Below are 20149 nucleotides of genomic sequence, written 5' to 3' on the forward strand. Positions count from 1 at the left end.
AGGGCTGCCTCTACACAAGTCGCATGGTAATTTAGCTAACTCGAGAAGCAGAAGATACATAAGGAAATACAGGAATCTGCACCCAAGGAAGACTTCTGTTACTACTAATAGATGAAGAAGAAATGGCAGCTAAGTCCTCATAAAAATAGCATTTCTGAGATGAAATTTCAGTTTTGGAGCTAAATTGAGACAGAGAATTTGTGGACTTATTTCAGGCAGTTTCTACAGCTTCCAAAGACTCATGACTAGATCAGTATATTCTCTCTTCTACCTCAAAAAGGAGAAAAAAGTCTAAACATCACACAAGTTTCAGGAAGATTAAAAAAAGCTATTCTAACAAAAATTGCCCCTACCGATAAGCCGATGTAACACATCCCACTTTTGGATCTTGCACACACACATGCGCTTTTCAGCCAGGAAAAAAAGATATGCAGAACTTGGGTACACTGTGAAAGCTTGCCCAAACGTGACAAATGAATACTTCTTGGAAAAGGGGCAAGGAAAATAGCACCTTGATTTCACCAAGTTTATTGTCCCAAACACTGGAAACACTATGTGGGGAGAGGGGACAAAAAAGTGCAGAATGAAGAGCTGAGGGCCAGGGAATACATAGGCTAAAGAGACTAGGAAAAGAAGGCAGACAAATGCAGACTGAAAGCAGATTGGAAAAGAGAACTGGGATAAGGTACCTGGACTTAGAAGTTAGTATTAAAACCAGCATAACAAATAAGCAAACGAATCTGTGAACATCTAGAATTTTACTGGAACCCAATTTTACTGAAAGCAGAGGAATGGTGAGAATTCAGAAATAGCTGCAAACCCACTAAAACCACAGATGAGTCCCATTCCACAGTGTTCTGGTATGCACGGGGGATGAAGGCAACAGGTTACTAGCTACACCATCTCAAATACTAGAAGCTGACAGCTGTGTGACAACTGCGTGGGTACCCATATGGTGTTATATGATGAATTTTGTATTTGAGAAGTCTAGAAAATTACATGCAAAAAAGTAAGTTTATCACAGTGTACATAAGCAAGGCAGTATTTGAGGGGCAAAGGTAGCATTCTTTTATTAGAACTACTGGTGCACGCAACAGAAATTGAAGCCCTTCTCCAGGTCTAAAATAGAAACAGCAATCTTCAAAGCTAAATTTAAACTGGGAACAAGTATATTCTGTGTTTAAAAAGACTCAGTAAATCTACAGAAAACCTCAAATATTTCCTAAGGTAGAGTCCATCTCATTTAGCTTTAGCCAGCTAAGAGTTATATATCCAATGTGTGTTGTCAAGGCTTTTCCCACAGCTAGTAAAAGCAGGGGAGGGAGACAAGATTCGGCCAGAAGGTTACTGATTTTAATCATTTCCAGATGGTAAGAATTGCTTTTTGGATGTTGGATTCTCTCAATTTATATAAAATTGGGAGACTGGTTATGCAAGACCTATGCACTGAACAGCGGGTGCGATTAATTCCACCCAAGTTACTTGACTTAGCAACCCTTCTCTCTGTAGGTTTTATTTTTTTCACGCATGCACAAACTTATATGCATGCATGTGGTTTTAAGGTACATTTCAGAAATAGTGATCAACACTAGTAACTTCAGAGATGTTACCTTCTCTGTATCAGTATTCTTTGAGTTCCATTGCTACATTAATATCGTCACAGTCCATTGGATTGTGTTGGTAATACACACGCTAGAAACACAAATAAAGTATTCCCAACTGTGCTACTGAAGTAAGAACATCTCCATTGCCAAAGTAACTGTGCAGCATCAATTCTCACATCCCACAAAGCAATCTGGCATAGCTAGCAGCAAGACCAGAATTTCTGAAGCTCATCCTTCTTCTTTAACCTGCACATTAGAGAATAAAGTACATGTTCCCTGGTGAGTATCTTCATGAAAGTATAAATACCTCTGCTACGACCTTTGCATTTCCTTCTCCTGGTATAATTGAAGGTACTACCTGAGATCAATAAAACTTTAAATAACTTGCAAAGAAGGCCCCATTAGAAGTAGCTCCTTTCCTTATGTTAAGCTTCCAGGAGAACGTTTCAGATAAGATCCTTCAGTAAAAGCACAAAGATTAACATGAGAGGTTGTCATAAGAAAAATATGGATTTAGAATGTATGTTACATATTGATCTCCTAGAGCTATATTTCTCTCCTTTCCAAGGCACTATAAAGAGTCATTTAAATGGAAGTGAAAGAAAAAAATAACAATTGGAAAAGCTTTAGGATTCTTTGTGGAGTAAAGTTTTCAAATCTTTTACTTGGTAAAATTTCTCATTAATATTTAATAACAGTACTATCACTTCAGATATGATTAGGGGGATACAAAACATTTAAGATTACTGCAAAAATCCAGAAGCTAAAACTGTAAAAGTAGGCTTAGAGCTTCATTGCAGTACTTGGTCTAAACTAGATGCAGATATGAAAAACAAAGCTTCTTCAGAGGAAGGATGCCTTCTGTTCTTTGTAAACTGATATAGTAGCAAGCCTTCTGCTGGTACAGAGCATAAACAGTAGCTCTAACTGCAGTTTGTTGACTAGCGATTGTGTTTGAATGTACTAAATCTGACTTGGTTTCATTCTAAGATGATTCCGGATGCGAGTATTTTTTTTTTTTTTAAAAACAACATTACAATATAAGATTATATAGCCAAATCTCTGGGTGTGACGAGTAATATAAAAGAACATTAACAAGTGAATCATTAATTACTCTAAATGCAGTTAAAATCCTCATTAAAAAAAATGAATCAGTCTCCTCACACAGGTTTCATTCATTGTACAGGCAGCACAGTATGAATAGTCAACTATCGCCACCTCTTCAAAAAAGAAAAAGGTGGCCTTGCAGAAAGTTAATTGTTAACCTATCCTAACCTAAAAATCAAGAGAAAAAAACCAAAGCAAGCTATGGACAAAAGATCCCTGAACCTAATTATTACTTTACTTTTGTCTTTCCACAGATTTATTCTTTGCAAGAATAAGCTATGCCCTCATAATTTGATTCCTAGCCAGGTATTTTCAGAAAAGGCATGTTCTCCAATTGAAAAGTTCTGGGACTTACTGTTTACTGCAGAAATAGAGCTATCAAAATTAAACAGACCCTTCATTTTCACTTTTTTTCTTGAATAGCTCAGAAGTGGTAAAAGATTGCCTTCCGTCATGCAAACATGCTTAGGGAAAAAGCCCAAGATGCTTTAGCAATGAGGATAATTTTTCAGAAAGTTCCTGAAACATGATCCTCAGACAAAGAGACCAGTAAAAGCTGAGAAAATATAATCACAAGACTTCAGTTGTGAAGTTTTTTTTCAGATTTTGGTTAAAGACTTGTACGCTCCTGCTGAGTACTTTGATGAAACAACAGAATCATTGTCATTCGTATTTCATAGAGGCACAAGTGTTCAGTTCTTCTCATATTCATAAAAATAAAAAAGACCAGCATAACAGTGTGCTAACTAGTACATATAGAAATGTGCTAAGAGGCGACAGAAAGAATGGGCTAGTACCAGATTCTAAAACTGACCAGAAAAGACTACTTGTGGTAACTCATTAACTAAACAGATGTGTGTGTGTGTGTATACTATTGCGCATGGCTCTGTACACGTACACACATGAAACTGAAAGGATGCTGGTCGAGCAACAGAAGCTAATCTTCAGTAACATAAATTAAAAACTATCGATTTCATTGAGAATGATAGCGAATAGAAAGCGAGAAATACCACAGACGGGCTGATCTCCCTTGATTTGCTTCTCTGATACTGACATCATCCGAGAGATCCGGTTTGCAGTCTCTATTTTATGTGATCTGGGGAACCTGGATGAAGGAGGGACTACATCCCAGAATTTCTAAATAGAAATACCACCCCACCCAGGTTTTTTTTGAAACCTGCTAGAGTCCATGGGATAGATGGCCTCTCTTAAGATAGATTGGCCTCTCTTAAGCCTTCTTAAAGGTCACTAGTGAAGTTCCTACTGATTCTCTTTTGCTCCCCAAATAGTTTTGATTCCTTAGCCCTACAGCAACATTTATAGCAGCGGAAGCACGAAGATTTAAAAAATTAGAGCAGGTTCAGAGCCCAGGCTGCAATTCCACCAGATACTATCTTGTATACATTTCTTAACACCGTTCCTTCACTAGCTGATGCTTTGAGGGGGGGGGGAAAAAGTACGCACCACTCGGATGAATTTTTCACACAGTCACAGGAAATTTGATCCCGTAGAAGAAGCAGCTAGTCAGCTTTGCTCTGCAGATGGCATTGCCTGTAACATATTTCTGTGCATAAACATGGCATTACTCCATCTCTGTTGGAAATGTTAATTGATTTCAAGAAGATAGCTTGCCTCCTGGTCAAGATGTGTACTGTCAAAAGAAGAGGTAGGTGTAACCAGCCAACCAAGTTTTTTTGGTCCTATAGAATTTCGTCTTTCCACACCTCAGTGCATGATTACTCTTATAAATGTCACCTACCTCTGTTGTACCTGAAAACCTTACAATTTAAAAAAAAAGTCTCTCTACAGTCAAAAGGAAACTTGATAATGATGGTAACCTTGTTCAGCCAAGGTTAAGTCTAAGAAAACCGCTTCACAATTAATTTTCAGCACACTGGAACCTGTGGTAATCTTCTGTTATTAGAACTGCATGTGAAAATATGCTTCGTAACACATACTTGGGAAGGAGTTCTTCTCAATATTACAAAGACTGTTTGTGGACTGAAAGATTAGGAGATATAGCAGCACCCAAACTAAGCTTTCCCTCTCAAAGCATTTTATGGTTAACCGATACTTAGTTGTTCAACGAGGCAGCACAATTCTGTACTAAGAACTGAAAACAGAATAACAACAAACTTTTGAGAAGACATGCGCATTTGCGAACCTTATTTCTGCTGCAGAGGTATGTAACAGATCAGGGTAAGTATGAATAGGATATTGGGGGAGGCATTGAGAGAATACGCACACAAGCATGCACAAGCACGAGAAGAAACTGCACAACAAGGTTTCAAGAATAATTTTTATTGATAACAGAGAAAACTGTTCCCAGGATGGTGCTCCAATAGTAAAATTGAGTAAAACATTATGCCAAGCCCGGAAGGTTACAGCACAGCTGACTCACAGGCAGACCCTGCATCCTAACAACAGGACGGCAACAAGGTTGCAGCTTATAACATAGAATCATAGACTGCTTTGGGATGGAAGGGACCTTTAAAAGTCATCTAGTCCATCCCCCCTGCAACTGGCGGGGAGGCAGGGACATCTTCAACCAGATCAGGTTGCTCAGAGCCCCATCCAGCCTGGCCTTGAATGTTTCCAAGGATGGGGCATCTACCACCTCTCTGGGCAACCCGTTCCAGTGTTTCACCACCCCCATTGTAAAAAATTTCTTCCTTATATCCAGCCTGAATCTACCCTCTCTTAGTTTAAAACCATTTCCCCTTGTCCTATCGCTATTGGCCCTGCTAAAAAGTCTGTCCCCATCTTTCTTATAAGCCCCCTTTAAGTACTGAAAGGCTAATACATATACCAGCCTTTCTCCTGTTAGCCCATCAGGGAAACAGATTGTAGACATACATTTCAAACACAAATTCCAAACAAGGAAAAACAAATAACAGACTCATGGAAGTTGAAGTAAGACAGACTGAGGCTAAGGACCATCCCATAACAACGGACAACTTCTAAACATAAAATACATACAAAAGATGTAAGAACTAGTTCGTCATCACCACCAAGAGGAACTCCAGAGATGTAGCAGGGATTTGACAGCTACTTACCCTTGTCCTCCATCCTATACGCTGGAAATATTGCCCACGTGGGCACACACACACCCCTTTATACTTCTAAGAGTAGGGGTGTGAGGGTACAAGCAAATGAAGTCATGAAAGAATGGGTGTCGGTGAGTACAATCATTCCGCTTCAAGATCCTGCAAATATTCACTTTCCCCTTCCACAAGATTTACACTGAATTTTGTTATACTAATCTTTCTATGCTGCAGTACTCTACAGAAATTACTATTCACATGGAAGAAGAAATAGAAGATGCTTTATCAAAGTTTTTAAGGCGCACGCAACTATAAACCAGAGAGCACTGTTGGTATCTGTTTCCAACAAAGAGTTGCCTGTGCTGTTCAGAAACAAATCCTCACTTTGCTACACATCTGGAAAAATGAAAATAGGATTCCATAAAGTGGGTGATTTTTTCATAATGGGCAAAGTTAAGCCATTATGTTGTAAGGTGTTAGGATTTAAAAGGGACTTGCATGAAGATTGGTCAAATTTAGCCGTCTAAGCTAAAATAATTCAGGGGTGATATAATAAAAATGCAAATACTTTATAAATCCAGAGGGTGTTTTGGTTTTCCTATTAAACTAGAAGAAGCTTAAATAGATACCCTTTAGAACAAGAGAAGCTAGCATGCAATCGCACTATTCTTTATAAAAAGCAAGCAGGAGGCTCACTGAGCTTTATTGTCCAGGTGCAGCTCAATATAGCAAAAAAGAAGTATGTGTTCTGGAGAGTTTCAGAATTGTAATATATGTATAAGGGTTAGATAGCATAAAGAATGCTTCCAGTTCTGTGCAAACCTGTAACAACTGCTGTCAGTTGAAGAAAGACTGAGCATTATGCAGTCTTAACAAAACAGCCACTGTTCTAGAGCTCAGTCTGGCCTCCCACTGTATCCAAAGTTTCTTGATCACCATGCCCTGATGCCAGGCTTGTCTAGTCCCTTAGGCTTCCAGCTGAGATCAAACACCACATACAGTAAGTGCAATTATTAAGTTCTTTGCATGAAATTTTACACATTTGTACACATTTCAAACAGCTGTAATGTTATAAATGGAAACGACTTTCCTTTTTCCCCCCCCATTTATTGTTGTCCAGGCTTTGAATGAGAAGTAAATACTGCTATACTTGAAAAGAAGTTACATATTTCAAGACTGTTTATTCAAAAAGAATATAAAGTTTTCTATATTTTTAAGAAAGCATTCCACCAATTAGGAGTTACACAGAACTGAGTAATCATGGAAAACTGAATTACTTTAACCAGGACATTCAGAAGGACAACTTACTATTTAAAAAACACACTGTAGTCCTCACTGATGAAAAAATACGTGTGCCAAGAAGAGCCTATAGCTTTCAGACAAAGTGAAATGCTGGGAAAGTTCTCACTATTATTGTCAATGCTTGACCTACACTGTCAAATGTTCCTTTTCCAGGAGTCCTGGCTTAAAAAAAGGCTTTAAATTCACAAAAACCATTAAGAAAATAAGTTAATGTAATTGGTATATTCAAGACACTAGTGTAGTAACATTTTAGACCAATGTGGCTTCTACAAATAATTTTGAAAGCCCGCTAGATGATCCAGATGCATTTTTACCCATGGTACATTTAATAATCTACATTAATGATCTTCTCAAACACTGAACTGTGCTCTATTTTACTGGCCTTTATTTAGATAGATGGAGCTTTCAGAGATCAGTGATTAACCTAATACTCTTAGAGCTGCTCACATGTCCTACAAAAGTTTAAGAAGTCCACAAGAATCCTTCGCAGGAAAACAATTAGCCTAAAATTTAGAAATACAATTTTCTTTGCACCAATTATGCTACACAGTAATTTGCAATTTGATGACAAGGCTAGACTGTAATCCAATATTCAAGCAAGTTCATACTACTACAGATGCAGTCCTATAATTAGCCATATGTTGTTCCTTCTCCCATATATTAATTTGCATTAACTATAAAATTCCCTAGCCTGCACCACAACTTTCCTAATGACCCAAGACCATACATGAGGTCTCAAATCCTCATCGATTTCAATTTCTTCTGCTACTGCTTCTAAGAAATACTGCAGTCAGGTTCTTAAACTTTCATTTTCAGCATAACATTTTCAACTTTTTGCAAGAAAGAATAATTTGTATGGATAGTCTTGCTTTGTGTGCTCATCACATCTACACTTAAAAATAAGATTTCACTTACAAGCGCAGTAGAATGAGATATAGCACTACAAGCTGTTTGCAATTGAAAGCCATTAGGGGCAGCCACAGAACACACTGCTGCAGGTCTAAATGATTCCTGTATTATCACAAGTGTAATGACATATAATCCGTTTGCAGATGGGAGTATGCAGCAACTACTAAGGAGTATGTTTATTTATTGGCAATACTCCAAGGAAAAGTGTTATTCGTGGCATAAGCAGTAACCTTTCACTTAGTCAAACCAGTACCCATAGCAGGAATTCATGCAACATATTATGTAAAAGACAGACAGAGTTTCTTTAAGAAGAAAAAGAGAAGTGCAACAGACATCTGGTTAATCTAGAGCCATTAGTGCGACAAACTGGAAGAAGCTGTGTGACTAAAAGAAATACTGATCTGAGATACTGTGACTGTTACAAATTACTTATCTTTGACTTAACTTAAATTGAAAACCATCAGTAATACATTTCACATATCCTCCCCAAGCTAAGATGAACCACTCATTATTTTTAACTCAGGCTTCTATGCCTTCTTCAGTTTCCTGCGTTACTGGAGTATAAGGGTGATCACCTGTCTCTCTCCCTCCCCCTTCTTGTTCTGAAGAACTTCTGCAGCATCTGGTCTCTCTGCATCCCAGCTTTGTGCTGCATGAAATTCCGTTACCCAATGTTATAACAGCCAAGCCAACTTAAGGCATCCTAATTTGTGGCACTGAAAGTAACACCCTCGCACTGTACTGCTTTAAATTCAACACACCTGAAAAAAAAAAATATAAAAATCTTAGTATCCCCTCCCACAGCAAGTTAGTTTCTCCCCTCTGAAAGCTCTCTCTCTCTCATCTTTCCCCTGCACCTTCCATTTCTAAATTAGCCTTTGGGGAGAAAGGAGGGAGGGAACGTCAATTCTGAAGACTGAATACCGCCCACATCTGCGCAGGGCTCATAACATGACAAGGACAAAGGAGGAGGTAAGGGAATGGAGTATCCTACAAAGGACCTTTCATACAGCAGTCTGGATTGTCATAGAAGAATCAAAGGGAAACACCACAACTACGGACATGAAAGCAGCACCGTTCCACTGACGTGGCTACAGACAGACTGATCAATGTGAATAATGAAAACCATTACATTTAATGCATTTATTTTCATGCCTACTTTGTACAACCTGGCCCGGTCCTCTTAAAGAAATCATTGTACATGACTGAATAAGATAGCAAGGGCTCATATAAAAACAAATAAAAAAAAAAAAATCCTTGAAATAGAGCATACCATAGCAATCTATAGCAGAAGTAACAGACAGAAGACAACATAATACAACAAAAGCAATCAAAAGGAGACCTGGGACTACCTTACTTTATCCTCTCATCCTATATAACCTTAAAAGTGTGAAAGACAAGTGTTTACTTCAGTTATTCCCAGGACTCAGACTTCTAGGAAACTGGGACAACACCAGAGACCTATTTTTTTTTTTTTCCACTGGAGCTGGTAAGTCATTTTAGAGTTGAATAGCTTCCTCAAAATTAGTGCTTTAATGGTTTTTATTAAGAGATACCTTAAGAAACAACTCTTTTTAAAAAAATGGCAGAAAGAGACAGACTTGGGAATAAGATTTTGAAGAAAAGAAATAGAAGGCAGCAATCTTGTGATACACAGACTATTATAGCCCACCTTGTGGGTGGGAGGGGAGGAGAGACCACATAGTTAGCTGTCTTCTCAACCGGTGGGATCTCAGCAACTTAGTTTCTACCCTCCATTCTGCACAACTACCTGATCTTTGGAACAATAACAGTACACATATGAATCTTCCACTTAGTTTAGTATAAATCAGTAATAAATAGTTTAGTATAAATCAGGACATCAGTGACATTTAAAACATATTAATACAATGCTAATCTGATTGTCTGTTTCCCCCTGCCACAGGGAACTGAGAGGGCTACGGAAGAGGTTCAGGTTCAGGTTCAGGTATAGACAAATGCCAAAACGCATCAATGAAAAATGAAAGCTTTAGAAACTTTCAATACCACATTAGCATCTACCCTACACAGTAAGCAGTTATAGATGTTCATTGCATGTCATTTATATATACATATAGGAAAGGTGATAGCCAAAGTGAATTAGCACTAATGAAGCTCGCCTCTCACTGCTGCACTCAAGGGAATGCCATGGAAGCAGAGTATGGAAGCCCATGAAAGAAATACTATATACCTAATATTTCAAACCAGAATTCTCTAAGGAATTCAAAAGGTTATTCATTGCCTAATGGTGAAGTTGAAGAAAACGGTTATTAAAGAGTTAATATGATTTTCAGCACTACAGCTTGCCTAATAGCTCTATTTTCCTCATGTGATACTCAAGACAGATCTTAACTCTGACTACTGCAAACATTTACTACTGGCACACTTCAGAAGCTCAATACAGGTCTCATGTTCACTGTATGTATTTCACACACGTTTTGGCACAAGAACACATCCGTGAGTTGGTGCTTTAGCCTGAGGAACAACAGCATTAAGTCCAATAATCCTCCATAGGTAAGCTGCCATTACTGAAAGAAAATGGTATGCCGCCCAGAGATTAACCCTCGGCCATGATTAAAAACAAAAATCTTGCCACAGAGCCAAAACACATTTGATCGTGAAAATTAGCAATGTTGCTTTTAATTGCATACAAAAATCAAAGAAAAAGATCAGCAAAATTTTTAGGACATAACCAAATAGAGGCAGCAACGAGATAGCAATAGTAACAGTGAGAGAATATGTGACATCTTTGACATAAATCAGTAGGATTTGGCACTGTACTTTTTACCTGGTTTTAGGTGAAGGATAGTTATATGTAAATTGATGGTATATTAAAAAATGCGTAAGGACAGAATACTTTACACAGTATACAGAAATATCAGTTAATACTTTAAACAGTACGCACAGGCAAGTAGAAGACTTAAAGGAGAGATGCCTTCAGGCACAGGATAAGGTAGCAAAAAATACACTGCTGGCATAATCTCTGCTAGAATATTCTGGTGATAATGACTTTCTAGTAGCACTGTACCAATTAGAGACTGTGAATACTGTAAGGGAGTATTGCAACATGCCTGCCCTGTTCTTAATCCATTGTTTACCTCTAACAAAGTCACTTTTAAGATACTGAGCTAGCTGAACTCATCTGACTCAAAATGACCATTCTTGTGTATATCAGAGTAGTAAATTGGAAAAAGTCTATGCATTACTCAGCTTTCAGCTTTACTCTGAAATGATAAAACTGAGTGCTCAAAATGCTCCTAACATAATTCAAATTTTGCTGGAAGGTTCTAATTTTGAAAGTCAATTGTATATGAAGAAATACAAATATTTAAAATATGCTTTACCTGAATTGAATCACTTGTCACGTAATGCTAAGTGCTCTGCATTATTATCTTCTATTGCTTACCACTGCAGTCTGTTTGCCATAACTTTTAGCAGCAGTACTTTCATATTTACCTTCAGATCAGTCATTAAAATGTTGAATAGCAATATTGTACCTAGTATCTATCTCTGTCAAAAGCAGATAGAAATACCTCTCCTTAACTCACAGTATTACAAAAAGTTTAGTGAAATACAAACACCAAGAACCAGAAACTTCTCAATCAGCACAGCTAGTATTCTGGGGTTCAAATACCAGACCGTGCTCGTTTATTCTCTAGCTGAGTAGTCAAAATCTGAAAACAGCTTACACTACCTCCATCATACGAAAGATTACAATGTTCAGGGGAAAAAAATGCATACAGTAATCTGTACTTAGTTTGGGAACTCAGATTTTTCATTTACTCATCATTTCATTTCTCAGTCATCCAAACGAGAGCTACTGTCAAATCAGTCAAATCCAGAAGTAAAAGAAAAAAGAGTTGTATCCAATTCAGTACAGAAGATAATAGCGGAAAAAAGTTGAAGATAAACTGCAATGAAGACTCTATTCTTCAGTCCAAGCACTTGCCTTAACACATGGTGGAGAGCTAAGGATCCTCGAAAGCCAGATCTAAAGCAAGAATGTCAGAAAACACAACACGCTGAAGATAAACACAACTTTTACAAACAAGTACACTTACCTTTTAATTTTGACACTAAAGAGAAACTGATCAACATAAAAAGAAGGGTTAGCACATGTCCAGTGAGAAGAGTAAGACAATGTTAATATCATTGTCGGAGAAGGGATTCTAACATCTACCAGGCAAATTCAGAACTCCGTTTTTATGATAACATCGGAGACCCCAAATTTTCTATGAGTATGAAGCTCTCATTCCCTCTGTGAGAGCAGCATGACCAGGTCCCAGGTGCCTGCACACAAAATGCGAGCATCACGGGAAAGAAACAGGAGGAACTAGGAGTCAGTGCACAGTTATAGAAATATGCGTTATCTGAACTACTACCTGTCATCCCAGATGATGAAATCACTCATTAGGATTACAGATGTGGTGGGATAGCTTGCATGACCACGAACAGACTCAGGATATTTTGAGGAGGATGAGCTAGGGCAAGGAGATTCTTGCAAAGGAAAGGGAGGCTTGAATGCATGGATATTTGCTTTGAAATAGGTAAGAAAAAAGTCAAAATTTTTTGTGTGAGGGTTAAGAGGACAGAACAACACAGGTGACATTAGGGTGGACATCTGCTTCAAAGCACCTGATCAAGAGAGGAAAATAGATAAAGCCTTCTTAAGGGAAGCCTTACATTAAAGTCCAGTGTTCACGGAGGGCTTGGAGCACTACAACATCTGCTGCAAGGGTAATACAGCACAATGGAGACAACCAGGAGATTTCTGGAAGATGCAGAAGGCAATTTCTTCACACAACTGACCCATAAACCAATAGGAATGTGAAAGTTGATGATAACCTAAGAGGCAGTGACAATGTGTAGCCACCCTGACCACAAGACGACTGTACATCGAGGAGTTCGTGATCCACACCAGAGTTCGCCTGGGGAAGCCCAGGCCTGTGCTGCGCAAGTCCCTTGGCCGCAGGACACACTCAGCCAGCTCGCCATAACAGAGGCGCCTGCAGGCACCTCCCACTCAGCACCTGCAACTACATCACCTGCGTGGCCTTGCCTTTAACCTAAAAGCACAGCAAGAAGTTTGCACTTCAACACCCATTCTGGTTGACAGTAGAAACGATTAATAGGGTTTTCTTGTAAGAAAATCCTCCAATAGCTTGAATAATGAAAATGGGGTAACCCCTTCTTACAGACGCAGTGTGCACAGTATGCTGCGCCCCGACCAGAAGCCCATTTGATGCTGCACAACTCAAGGTTCCCGGCATCTAAAGGGATGTAAGACTACCTGTACCATTTTTACTTTATTAAAGCTAACACTATAAAAAAATAGCACTTTACATGACACTTTACAGAGTCTGAGTGCTTTTCTTACTGGGATTACAACTGACCAGCATCTCCTGATGTAAAACACCATAATATAGTGGAATTTAAGATCCTGAAAGAATTAAGAAAGAGGGACAGTAGAATTACAATCCTGGACCTTCAATAGAACAGATTTCACCTTGTTCAAGGATCTGCTTAGAGACAGCCCTAAAGGGTAAAGGGGCCTAGGAGGGATGGTTGTTCTACAAGGGTGGCTTCCTCAAAGCACAGGAATGGCCCACTCCAACACGCAGTAAGCTGGGAAAAGTTTCTTGAGTTGGCCAGTATGGGTAAATGGGGAATTCCTGACTGAGCTGAAATACAAACAAGTACTGCAAAGAGTGCAGAAGTAGAGATGGGCTACCTGGAGGAACAGAAAAACATTGGTTTCAAAGGGAAAACTAAGGAAACTGTGACCCTGCTGGTCAGTACGGGATCTAGTGATAAAAGACATGGAAAAGGCTGAGATACTCAAATGAAATCTAATGATTGTTACATACGCATATGCATTATATTTTCTAATGAGTGAACTATATCTTTATTTAAGAGGTCAGTAAATATTTCTTTCGGATATTCTGAGACACACACAAAACTTATCAGAAGACAATGCAAGAATATTACCGAAGGCTCAAACAAGACAAAATTAAATACTAGGCTAAGAGGAAATTGCCTAGAAGTATTAAACCTATTAAAAAGGTTATTCTTCATTATTCTTCAATGTACCGAAGTGGCCAAATGAGTCTGTAAACTAACGTTTCTTTTTGTTTGTTTTTAATAAGGGAATTCAGTGATGTTTTTCCTAAAGAAAAAGGTATAAAATACCGATACCAGAAAGAACAACCAAAACCAGACACACTTCTAAAATAAAAGACCAGAAAAAACATCTTATTAGGCAGGAGATGTTGTACATATAAGAACAACTGGCATTAAATTTCTAAATCATTAAACTGTATCCCCTCAGGCTCCAAGGACTCTGATAACACACAGCACGTAGCAAGAGAAAGGCTAAGTCTAGGAGAATTCATAAATTTCTACCATGCTTTTCGAGAATTTGCATCACCACACACCTTCCTGCACACCTAGCTAACCTAAAAAAACCCATACATTTATACATACAGATATATGTATGTAGGCATCTTCCCTTTTGCACATTTTCAGTGTTTTTTTCCTGCAAGTTTCTGCCAGCTCCTCACACCAGCAGGTCTAAAAGTGGAAAACCATCAGCTACCACACTTTGTTATCTATATAATGATCAGCTTTATGTGTCTAGGTGTTTCATGCTCATTTATTAAGATGCAGTCTACTCCTTATTTACCAGATAATAATGAAATCCTGCTCTGAAGGAAAAAACAACATTATTTTTTACAGACTTGCACCTGTGTCCTTCTCAAACATTTAACTGAACATTGATAAAACCCTGGTTAGATAAAGCAAACCACTATGCATGCTCTGTGGATAGGAGCTAAAGCAGAAGTTAGAATCACTGCTTTCAAAGCATTAGTAGAACATCTTTAGCTTGTTTGCCTGCTAGTATGAATCCTTCTTCGTCTCCAGCCTGGCCCTGTGGTGAGCTCTGCCTCATCCTAACGAATGGCCCCCTGTTCCAGTGTCATCACCTTGCCTACCCAGACACAGTCTCCACTTATCTCAGTCATCCAAGGATGTATTCACCTCATTTCTACAAACTCCTCCTACTTCCAACTACAATTTTCAATGTTTCCCCTATATACACAGTTTATTATCTCTCAGTATATCAATACCTTCCCTTTTCACACTTTCAGCTTAATTTTTTCCTCTAGGCTTCTTTCTTCAGTGTGCCTGTCTTTGGACACCTATGGCTTTCCCACAGCACCTTCCTATCATTTTACTGATTTTAAGTCACAATATTGTCCTATTAGCTTTGTATCTGATGTCAGAGTCCTCCTAATACTTGTGCCTAAGTCCCTATTAGCAAAGGATAACTCTGCATGAAGCTGCAGGCCCACATTGCAAAGTAAAGGTGACAGTGGTTTTATTTAAAGGGCAAATATTTGACAAGTCTGAAACATAAGCAAAAATTCTTTTCCTCAGCCATGATCTCTGACTGAACTGTTCAAGTGGCTTTTCTTTTCAGAAAACATAGCTGAGATCCAGCAAATAAGCCAAGACAGCCTATTTTAATAGTTTGTGAATATGAAATATATTTCCAGTGCTTTCAAGCACAATGTACTCCAGTATATCTCCTTATGAAAAGTCCTCTCATTAAAAGAAAAAAAAAAACCAACCCAGAAAAAAGCTTTTTAGAACATCAGATCTGCTTTATCTCAACATTATTTTTATTAGCTTCACACCAGGAAAAAAACCCAAAAAACAGATAAACAAGTAATCCTTATGCACAAACCACAATTAGCAATAAAGGATTCGTGATAAAAACATGCTGTATAATAATGTAAACACAGTCATTCTAGAGGAGCTACTTTAGCTTTTCTAATAATGTTCCCTTAGCAAAGAAAAAATGCATATAATAATGACAAGGTATTTGTTCCTTATGCCATTCTCTCCAATTTAAATCCATATACACATGCCAATGAAATGCACTGGGGCAAAAAACTACATATTTATTGAAGCACTAGTGGATTATATGTTGGAAAATTGTTGCAATTAGGGGCCAGCTCCTCATTTCACACAAAATTTACCCTCTTACAATGGAGACACATTGACCTACAATAGCTGAGAATTTGATCCTGGCATGTTACCACTATTTACAAAGATGCATATGAATACTTCTACATTCAAATTCTTAGACATAATTGCTAGCTTTGCACAAAAAGAAAAGCAATACATGCTGAGGGAACATGACCAAGGACGGCCTGGTATATACCATACATATGTTAAAAATACTGCAACATTCTCTAGTTTTTATGCTGTTTCTGGGCTTCTTAGGTGGTGCTAAATAGACTTACTATGCTATGCACTCAAAGTTCAACTGTGCTACCTGCAGACAGATCATGTGGAAGAACTTATTACTTTCTTCATCCATACTAAAAAAAGTATGTCCATCAGCAGCCAAACAGTAAAAAATCCCACATATCATTGCATTTCCCAGTAATTCTGTTAAGACTTCATGAAAGTGAATTAAATCTCTGTTTTCCCATAGAAGTAGGAAAGTTGTATTAAAAAACAGTTCTTGATCAAGGAGAACAACTACATATACCATCCTGCAATACGTTTTTTCTTCCTTTGTATACAAGTAGTTTTTCTTAATGCACAACCTTTGTTATCATGGTTTGGTAGAAATTTCCATTTTAGATAGTTATTCTTTTTCGGTAAATCAGATAGCCCCTAAAGTAATCTGCTCTTAGAGGCTGGGTACAGCTTGTTTTAAGTAAGTGAGAATCATAAATCAGTAAACTTAAAATAGCAACATACCTCGCCTTTTCTTTAGATCTCCAAATACTGGAAACCCTAGGTCTTAGTAAACCCCCTTGCTCAAAGCTTTAATAAATACCACTTTGTTTTAGAACTTGAATACAGTTGTTTTGATTAAGCTTGAATCTGCAGAAAAAAATGGTGTGACCACCTAAAAATTTAGATCCTCACAAGCAAGTCAGCGTCATTACACTGTAAGCTGTAGGAAGAAGCACCTCCCCTGCCTCTGCTAAAGAAAAGCCTTTCCTTTCTAGTCATCTGTACAGTACACCATAAGGTATTCCTATAGGAACTCAGACAACACATTACCCTGCTGTTACACTATACTCTTAGAGTACTGAACTCTTTCAGATGGGGACATGACTAAAGACATGCAGAGCTTAAATTTCACTCAGCCCTGCAGGAAATCCTAGAAACTTCTTAAGTTTTGGCGAGGTTACCTTCCATAAAGAAGAGAGCTGCCTAGTATAAACTGTATTGTCACTACCCAGGTGCTCTCAAACTATTTGCCCTGAATTATTATTCCGTAACTATCTAAAAATATTCAATTTACCAAAGCCATTCTATTGAGTGTTATAGTCTCCCCCAAGCCTGACAAGGCATCAGCTTGAGATAATTAGAACTTGGAAAGATCCTTTTTTTTTCCTTTTTTAACTTTAAGTCAGTGTAATAGTGTAAACCACTCCAAATATATGACCTGTGTAAAAATCCTTCTGTGTACATGCTAAAAGTCACCACAGGAACACAGGCCCTCTTGCACAGTGTTAACTTTTTCTAGAAAAAGCTATGAACTACATACAAAAACTTTTATATATTCTTGGATCACTACAAATGAATCCGTCTATGATTCTGAAATGTTTTGCTTCAGAGAAGTTATTTTGTTACATGACTACACTGCAGCTTCAAAGACAGCCAAGTAGTTCATGTCAGAGTTCCCTGTTGATGAGCAGCAAGTTCAGATACACCCAGCTTACACAGTAGTTAAAATAGTGTAGACAGGTTGCCAGACTTCATTTTTGTCTGAAACAGGGTTTTTTCTTTCCTTTTTTACTTCCAAATTAAAATCAACAAGCATAAGAGTCAGTGCTTTCTTACCGCAGTTTGACTGTCCAACAGCTGTAGAAATTCCACATGGATCCCACTCCCTCCCCCCACAAGACAGGTAAGTGCTTATAGAGCAGTATTTGGCCATTAATGTGACATTCTAATTGAGACTGTTTGAGCGTAAACTGCATTCCAAAACAACTTTTATTTTTAAAAAAAAAAAAACCTCTCTTAGTTTAGATTAATGAAACATTAGTAATACTTCATATATCTCAGACAAATATTAAACACCAAAAAACGGAGGTTTGGTACCAGATGTAGCCATTTCCTCTGAGAGTACTGCAATTAAAAAACTGAATAACTGACTGCAAGGAAAAGCCCAGCCCAGCTGCTGTATCTCATACACAGGAACATCTCAGTTCTCATCAAGTCATTGTTTCACCCAAATAGGAACATTTATCTCTGACTTAAAGCAATTTACTTACCTTGTGTCTGCATTTAAGTACAACGCCATAGGCTCCTGAAACAAGGAAGAAAAGAGATAAACCATCTCAAAGCAGACAAAAAAGCAGCAAGATAAAACAGTCTTCAGTCACTTCCTGGCTATAGAAATAATATTGTTCCCACTATTATTATGCAGAACTTGCACATACAAGTACCATACTAAATTTCTGTGCACTGAAACAATTTTATAAAAACTGCTTGAAAGCAAATGGATTTTAAAATGCTGAAATTATTTTTTTTAAACATACTTGCAGAGAAGTTTGCTAACTTGCATCTCCCCACTATTACTACAGAGAAATTAATATAGTAAACTTTTAAAATAAACCAAACACTCCCTCCCCAAAACACAAAGCTGTCCCATTTCTCTTCCTTTTCTTTCATCTTCCAAACTTCTCCTTCCATCTGAGAATGGAATTAGAAGGAGCTGTAGAGAATAAACTGATGTTTCTTAAGATTTGCATACAAGCAATATTTTGTAGATGAAAACTTACTACCATCAAGAGAACTAAGTCAAATCTATATAAAATTCTAATTAATTTTTTATTAAGATACTACTTACCTTCACCTACAACCCCAAGGATCTCAAATTTATTCATCACATTACCAATGTTAGGAATCTTCATCAAGACAAATTCCTCTTACGGTGAGAGCCACAAAACATGGCACAATGGGGAGCGTCCAAAGATTTTGCAAAAGGCAATTGTGAAAAGGCTCTTGGAAAAAAAAAATTCCACCTTGATCAACCAGACTTCTCACACCTTTTCTTAATTTTTAGGCAGTCAGTAGCTTCCTGGGGAAAGAAGAGAATAATGTAATTAGTACTTTGTTTTATTTCAGTAAGAGCACGCAGTGGTATATATAGATCACACCAATATTGTCTAACAGAAAATTAATTTACGTCTTCATTTTACGATCAAGAGAGCTTAGCTGCATGTATAATGGACAGAACCTATTAAGAACATATATCTGACAGAACAGCTGGCCTTGTAATCCCATACTTAGGATGTCTATTACAATAATAATCAACTTACATGAAGTTAATTTCTACAGGACAGAAGCAAACAAAAATGTTGATAGGAACTACCTCAGTGAGCAAAAATACTCTTATAATTACTTATGTTCTCAGTTTGGTGTATGTTGACAGCTAGGTATAAAAACAAATTGTGTTTAGTCAATTTATTATTTGTCCACTGTAATGACAAAAAGGATAAGGTAGAAAGAACACTAAACAACAGAAAATAATCTTCTTCTACTATTTTCTGTGATTGTTTAAAAAAAAAAAAAAAGAAATTATTTGCTAGGCTGACTAGCAATCAGATTTAGAAAATTATTTCCATTATCAGCTTATTTAATGGAAATGTAATAAACAGAAAAAAAATGTTTTCAAACATTTTTTTCCACGTTTTCCACACACTGAAGTAATCCATCAAATCAAGCAACTATACTCAGGGAAAAAACCAAAGTTTTTTGTGTCTGTCTGTTATAGGCTCACCACTTCTCTCCTATAATCTTAGGAATCTGATAAACTAAACACACCGAAGTTTGGTTTTGCTAATTCAGACTGCATTTTTTCCCTGAACATTAAAGGCGTACATCCCACATTCAAAAATGAGAAAAAAACTAAAATAGCTTCACCACGAATTGGAAATACATAATTTCCAGTGCTCCAAGAACAGGACTACTCATAAGGAACAAGATGGCAGGACAGAATTTAATTCATTTCATTAACTTATGTGTAATGGGTTAGTGGGACCTAATGAAACTGGGTTCAGCTCACACAAACGGGAAGCCTTGTTGGTATTTCACTATAAGCTAGGGGTGCTGGCCTGAAGCCCTGTGTTG

General features: G+C 37.6%; 1 protein-coding gene across 5 annotated transcripts in view; it reads right to left on the reverse strand.

Moving 5' to 3' along the window:
* Positions 1-20149, reverse strand: part of CDKL5 (cyclin dependent kinase like 5) — a 141975-nt gene that overhangs the window by 71149 nt on the left and 50677 nt on the right. For all 5 annotated transcript variants that reach the window (XM_087757992.1, XM_087757988.1, XM_087757991.1 and 2 more), the window contains 2 exons: positions 18867-19097; positions 18289-18323 (listed from right to left, as the gene is read on the reverse strand). In XM_087757992.1, the coding sequence (XP_087614118.1) occupies positions 18289-18323; positions 18867-18930 (99 nt within the window). In that variant the 5' untranslated portion in view covers positions 18931-19097. The remainder of the gene's footprint in view (positions 1-18288; positions 18324-18866; positions 19098-20149) is intronic.

This window comes from Nipponia nippon, unplaced genomic scaffold (genome assembly GCF_047370975.1).
Source record: "Nipponia nippon isolate SJK-2023a ecotype South Korea unplaced genomic scaffold, ASM4737097v1 scaffold_2, whole genome shotgun sequence".
Taxonomy (NCBI): Eukaryota; Metazoa; Chordata; class Aves; order Pelecaniformes; family Threskiornithidae; genus Nipponia; species Nipponia nippon.